The 7,301-nt window shown below is 47.7% G+C and overlaps 1 protein-coding gene across 1 annotated transcript in view; it reads right to left on the reverse strand.

Annotated features, from left to right (window-relative positions):
• Positions 1-6,276, reverse strand: part of GRHL2 (grainyhead like transcription factor 2) — a 162,524-nt gene extending 156,248 nt beyond the window's left edge. Inside the window, exon 1 of the mRNA XM_055091164.1 lies at positions 5,942-6,276. Coding sequence (XP_054947139.1) covers positions 5,942-5,961 — 20 coding nt within the window. The 5' untranslated portion in view covers positions 5,962-6,276. The remainder of the gene's footprint in view (positions 1-5,941) is intronic.
• Positions 6,277-7,301: the final 1,025 nt, after the last annotated feature.

Here is a 7,301-nt window from a genome sequence, read left to right on the forward strand (position 1 = left end):
GCACGAACGCGTGTCCACTGCATCGGCAGGTGGACTCTCAACCACTGCGCCACCAGGGAAGCCCCCAGCACTTACTTTTAATCCCCCTTAAATCAGATGGCACTGGGTCCATTTGGGTGGCCTAGTCTCTGCGGTTGGTTTAAAACAGGACCTAATTACAAATCAACAGAAAGCCTAGTACCATCTTATTAGGGTAATACTTAAAGCTACCATTAGCCCTAGAAATGAAACTGCAACCATCATCTCATTAAATAGCTCACCAAGGACCAGAATCAGATTGTACAGATCAGAACTCGTTATCTTTGACTTTGTGCTACAAAATAGAATCTAAATTCAACGAAATAACTGTGCCCAGAAAAATGAACACCCATTTTATCTTCTAATGTAAAACTATGGAAGGACAAGGTTGGCCTTCTAACTCCAACCCAGCTCCCTAGTGAGTGGGATCCAGCCTAAAATCTGAGTTTGACCTTTTAACTCTGGGCCTGGCAGAAGGCCACATGGGTGACATCACTCCAAATCAGGTGTTTAGCAGCTCTGGAAATATGACTTGTCAAAAGGATCCCATTCTTCCAGAAGGGACGGTTCAGCAACACAATGAAAGTAAACAACATTGACAGAAGGCCTAAGAACTCTTAAACCCTAGTTAAAATATCAGAATCTGCTCATCCAGAACTAGCATAATGAACATAAAGCCTACAGGTTTCATTTCACTTATATGCTGGATATACACCTGAGAAGGTATATATAAATTGAATTTATTATGTAAAGTACTCACTTAAAGCATTATTTTGCTAAATAACCCAATGCAGATGCCCCGGCCCCTCTCCAGAGAATCTGATTCCACAGCTCTGGGGTGGAGCACAGGGAGTGTAGTTTTATCAAGTGCCTCAGGTGATATATTTTTGTAATCAGATGAGTTTGTGTTGCAGTGATTTAAAGAATGCCTATGGACATTCCTATCACTAAGCACATACATAATTATCTTCGACCTTTTTTTTTTTCAATCAATGCAGACTTCTGTATTGTTGTCTAGCATTTTCTTATTTTTCAGCTAAGTTAATTTTGCCTATATATTAGTTTATTTCACTGAAGATGCAAAACTAACCAAAGCACACTGTTTGCAATGTCTCACTTCCAAACACAGTGGCCCAGTCTGTTTTCTGATGGATACAAGTTTGCAGAAATTGAATGCGGATGAGAGAAAGGGCGAACTGGAGGCTAATTTAGGGTTGAGACAGGCAGGAAGGGTGGCAGGTTAAATTAAGAGGTTTAGACAGGTATGAGTGTCAGAGCAAACACCATGTTGGTCCCTCTTCTTCAGTTCTAATTCCCAGGGGTCATCCAGTATGTGTGCATTTTTTTCACCTCTAAATTAAGAAGCATGCAAGATTTAATCCACTGTAGGGATGAGAACACTGGACTCTAGCCATTAAACTGGTGATACCTGGAGAAAGAAACAAGACTGACACTATTAGCTGATTCTTTATTTACTCCCCTCTTGACTGCCAGGACCATTTATAAGTATAATATTATCTGGTTTTGAGTGTACAAGTGTCTGGACTATTAAGTAGAGAATTGATTATCTTAGTTTATTTAATGGGACCACTGTCTCTCTGAGTCTCTGATTCACCCACACTGGGCTCCTTTCTGATCCTAGAATATGCTAAGTTCTCTCGCACCTCAGGGTCTTTGCGCTTGCTCATCCATCTGCCTGTAACACTCTTATCCCAAGTATCTTCCGTGCTTGATCTCACTTCAGGTTTCTGCTCCAAAGGTCATCTCATCAGAGAGGCCATCCCTGACCACCTTATATAAAATAATTCCCCGTGATTCTCAATCCCTTTAGCCTGCTTTGCTTTCCTTTGTAGCATTTATCATCATCTAACTTGTTACGTATTTCCTTCTTTATTGATTTACTGTTTCCTGGCACTACAATGGTAACACCACAACGGCAGGGAGTTTGTTCTATTTGCTAATGAATCTCAACGCCAGGATAAACGCTCAGTATATAGTTGTGGCACTCAAGGTATATTTGTTGAATAAATGAGTGGGTATTTTTATTGCTTCGAGGTAGATATGATTAACTCAGTATTGGTGATATTAAAAGATAATATAGAGAACTCCCTGGTGGTCCAAGGGTTAGGACTCCATGCTTTCACTGCCGTGACCCGGGTTCAATCCCTGGTCGGGGAACTAAGATCCCTCAAGCAAAGAAAAGAAAAATTATATAGCTAAATGGAAACATATCCATTTATAAAACGAAAGAGTAGAAAGATTAATTAAACTATTTCATCCCGGGCTTCCCTGGTGGCGCCGTGGTTGGGAGTCCGCCTGCCGATGCAGGGGACACGGGTTCGTGCCCCGGTCCGGGAGGATCCCACGTGCCGCGGACCGGCTGGGCCCGTGAGCCGTGGCCGCTGAGCCTGCGCGTCCGGAGCCTGTGCTCCGCGACGGGAGAGGCCGCAACGGTGTGAGGCCCGCGTCGCAAAAAAAAAAAAAAAATTTCATCCCATTACTTGAAATGCTACCCACATGAGGTAGCCATAACTTTGGACATTTTCCTTTCTAGAATAATGGCTGGACTCTTTCAGACAAAACACACGGAATGACTAAAGGTAATTGTCCTAAGGCAAAAGCGGGGTGGGTAGGGAGAAGGGGGATTTATGTAATATCTGTTCCTGTTTCATCTTCCGCTAGAGTGTAAGTCCCTTGAGGACATGGCCCACTTTATACGTCTTTTTATTCTCCTATAATACCTATCTGAATGTGTTGCAAACGGTAGGTAATCAGAAAACACATATAGGTAATGAAAAACACCTGTGAGTTTCAAATAAATCATATATATATATTCTGAATATTTTGGCAGTAAAATAAGAGTTTCTAAATCTATCATTGGGCTGCTAGAATACACATGCTTGTTGACAAAGATCATAAATCTTCATAAAATGTTAGAAAGGGGGAGTAGAAAAATTCTAAATATGTACAAAGACAAACTGTCCTAAAACTACTTTGTTTTAAATAGCGATAGCATCAACATTGCAGAACATAAAAAGCAGATCGTGTCAATCTGAAAAGTTCACAACTATAAAAAAGATGATGCTACTTCAGTCCAGACTTGCTAACTGGAATTATCTTCGTATACTATCCAAAAGCTTACCTACACTTTGATGGGTTTATAGAAAAAAAAAGTCCTTTGTGTATTCCTTTAGGTTAGTTCCAGAACATACAGACAAGCCTCCTACAGGGATTTACCGAAAAGCTGATAAAGTTCAAGCTCCAGGACTCCCGTTTGCTCTGGCAGGAAGCTCCAGAAACAGGCTCACATGTTCTTTTTTTTTTTTTTTAGAGCCCTCACCCCTACTCCACCTAACACAATTGCATAAGCTTCAAGCTCATAAAACCTGGGCCCACCCCTGCCAGCCAGCCATTAAGAAAACTAGGCTAGAATCTGCAAAAATGATCCCAAAATCATTTATTAATTTCAAGCATTTCTCCATAGTCTAGGCAAAGAGACGTAAATGGGGTTCAACAGTCTCTTTGAGGTATTGTTAGTATTACTTTTCCCAGGAAACAAAATGAAGTCTTGGAAACGATCACTAGATAAAAGTTACTTTCATTAAATGTAAGTATACATAACCCTAGATAGTTATTACCCATAAAAATTAGGTAATGTATCGCAGTGAACTAGATTGCTAGTGTTCCGAACTTATTTTCTTTCTTTAAATTTATTTTTAATTGAAGTATAATTCACATTCAAATATTATTTTCAAGTGTACAACATAGTGATTTGATGTCTATATAGGTCACGCAACGATCCGCACAATGAATCTAGTTACAATCCGTCACCAAAATTAACACAATATCGACTATATTAGAACTTATTTTCAATACTAAATAAATTATCTTCATTGGTGCTAAGTACAATCGGTTAAAATAAAAGGCAATCCGTTTTCATCCTAAATTCATTTGAGTCCCGTTGTATCACAAAACGAAGTGGTGCAACCGACTGTTAATCGTGTGATTTAATTAAGGAATTACAGTAAGACTTAAACAATATTCACTAGATTTGCAACCATTTTTGACACGAAGATCAAAAAAACCAAAAAAACCGTGCTGCCATCTCGGCTTTTGGCTACTGAAGTTTTCAAACTCGAGTAGTGAGTTCTTAAAGGTTACAGAGAGAATTGGGGGTGGGAGCGGGGGGTACACTCAAACAAACCCACACTCTCCCAGTCCCACCCCTGCTCCCGACCTCGTCCCGTGTTTGTATTGCAACTAGGTCCTCCCCTCCGGTGTGGAGCTCGCACTTAATTTTTCATTAGTGGGTAAAGTGGTACTAATATCTGGTCGTTTTTCTTAAGTATGATAGCCTGTGACGTTAGCTACACCTACCCTACCCGGGGCTTAACTTTGGGGATGATCCCCTCCATCCCTGGACAGGTCCACAGGGCATTCCCGCTGGCCCCCTCAGGGTCCCTCGATTTGGGACGGGTCCCAGGCCACTTCTCCAGGAGAGGCGCCGGCAGCCCGCGGCCTCCGGCCCTCCCCCCGCGGAAACGCCCTGAGGAAGGTCTCCTTGGGGTGGCCGCACCGCCGGGGTAAAACGACCAGGAAAAGCGTTAAAGTGGCCTCCACGCACTCCCGAGAGGACGCAGCCCGTTCCCAGCCCAGGACGCGCCCGCCAGGAGGGGGAAGGCAGCGTCGCCACCGAATCCCAGGCAGGGCCGCGGGACCCACCTCCGCCTCCCGCTCGCTCCCGCCCTCCGCCCCACCTTCCCTGCCAGCACAAAGCCGGCCGGGAGGCGGGGGCCAGGCCTGCTGGGAGGCCGCCTGGGCAAGACGGGACCCGGGCCCGGCGCCCCGCGGCTCAGGCTGCCGAGCCCCGGCGCGTCTAGAGTTCCCGTCCCGGACGGGGCGGACGCGCCCCACGGCTGGCCTTAGGAGGCCCGAGAAGCCGGGCTCCCCGCCCTTCCGGGCGAGAGTCGCCTAGGGAGGCCCCGGCGCACTCACTCCGTCCCGCTAGCCACGCCCGAGGTGGCGGCCTCCGCAGCGGGGCGCCTGGGCCGGCCGGGCCTCGGAGGGCGGCGAGCTCGCGGAGCCGCGGAGGCTGTCAGGGCGGGGCTGACTCGATAAGTTGCAGGCGCCCCTTAGCGCCTTACCGTGGCGCAAACTCGGGCCTCAAATCAATCCCCCTCGTTCCCGAAAGGCCCAGTCCTCCCGCACCTGCGTAAGGTGGCCAAGCCATTCGGGGGCGGGCGGGAGGGGGCGGGGGCACGGGGGTGGGGACGGCCCCCGTGGGGACGGCCCCCGCGGACCCCGAGACCTGGGCCGCCCGGCGCCTCGCCTCCCGTCGGGGGCGCACACGCGGGCGCGCACACGCACACCATCCGGCCCAGTGCGGGAAGATGGCCGTTTCTGCTTCAGGATAAAGGCTCTTTGTTGCGCTCGCACAAAAGCCGCCAAGACCCGCTTTTCCAGCAGGCCCTTTGGGCGAATCGAAGGAACTCAGCTGAATTTCCAAATGGCCCTAGGAGCCAGAAGCGGTGGGAGCAACTAAAAGAGAGGGGGAATAACAGGCCTCCCGCCCTCTTCTACCAAAACCTCTGCCAATATACAAGGATTCGTCCTGGGAGACCGGGGCTGAGATCATTCGTAAGGGAGGAAGGAAAGAGGAAAACCTACTTTTACTATCAAGGCCCAAAGGGGGTATTAAACATTCATATTCTTGCAGGGTGTCTCCCCTTAACCAGGGTAGAAACATAATCTGGAAAAGTCTGGATACACCAAAAAGAAAGAAGAAGAAAAAAAAAAAACAAAACCAACAATAGCAACCTAAAAAAAAAAAAAAAAAAAAAACCAAAAACCAAAAAACATAACAAACCAGTTGCCATCAGCCCAAAGTGGTAGTAGCAGCAGCCGGCGCGTGTGATCCACTTACTTGTCCGACTCTTGTGACATGTTTGATCCAATGAACTCGCTCCCCTTTTCCTGGAGCCTCAGCCTCTGGTGAAACTGGACTTTCAAGTCTGTGCAGGTGAAGGTGTGTGAGAGCGCCCGAGATGGCAGAACAAGAGCTACAGGTAATTCTGCTTTTCCGTCCCCCCTCACCACTCTCGCTCGCTCGCCCGCTCGCGCCCTCACCTAGCCGGAAAGGTGGGATAAGGGGGGGCCCCCTCACATGGGGCCCGAGCTCGGAGACGGCCGGGCGGCGCGGAGTCCTCCCGGATCGTGGCAGTGGGCAGCCACAGAGCACAAAGTGGCGGACTTGGGCGGCCACAGGTAACTTTCTCGCAAGGAGCTGAATTCTTTCACTAAAGGGTACAAGCCCGAGGGACGAGCTGCGCGGTGATTGGCTGCGGGGCTCCCTCAGGTGAGCTGCCATTGGCAGAGGCGCGCTCAGGTAAGGCCCTTCTCCAAGTGCAGGTAACTCACTCCGAAGTTTACCTGAGAGCAGCGGCGGCACGCTTGCAGCTCTGCGGCAGCCCGTGGGAGCTGAGGGTCAGTGCTTCGAGTAGACTTCATGCTACGTTTCCCTTCTTCCCGGAGGCCGGCCTGGGAAGGGGGGTTGGGGGTTTGGCGGGGGTGGGGTGGGGGATTGAGGGAGAGAAGTTAACAGGAAAAAAAATCAACACCTGCAACCACTAGGGATTGTGGGTCAAACGGAAGGACTAAGGAGAGCTGAACTCGGGGATCCCAAGCCAACCGGAATCAAATGCACCGCACCACCACAAGGCTTTTAATACCCACATTAAGAGGACTGTTTGACAGTATCGGAAGAGTACGGACTGAAGTGTACGTTGTGCTCAGAGGGGGAGAAAAACACAAAGATCGCCGAGTCTGTTACGTAATTGCATTTTTAACATACTTATCCACAGCAAACACTTTTCGTGTCCCGATGTGTAACAGATACGGTAGATTACTAGATTTACAAATAGGTGAGCATCCTTTCATGACCTAGACGGATAGGGAGTGGCGTGGTTTTGATGGGGTGAAGAAATCTGGTTGAACAGACGCTAATATGGCTCAGACACACCTCTTCCATCTTAACTCTGCAGCCTGGGATTCCAGAGCTGCAGACCACTGAATCCCTCCCATAAACCTGTTGTCATTTGACGTTTCCAGGCAAGCATCAACATTTACATTGTAATTCAATAGAAGCAGCGATTACAAAGGAGATTTATCCTTCCAGCTTAATATGGTTGCTACGGAAACAATTCAGAATGAAACTGACTTTTTTGCAGTTTTGTTTCTCCTGGTTGGGAACAACGAATTTGCAAACGTGTAATTTATAACCACTA

Source organism: Physeter macrocephalus, chromosome 15 (assembly GCF_002837175.3).
Source record: "Physeter macrocephalus isolate SW-GA chromosome 15, ASM283717v5, whole genome shotgun sequence".
Classification (NCBI taxonomy): Eukaryota; Metazoa; Chordata; class Mammalia; order Artiodactyla; family Physeteridae; genus Physeter; species Physeter macrocephalus.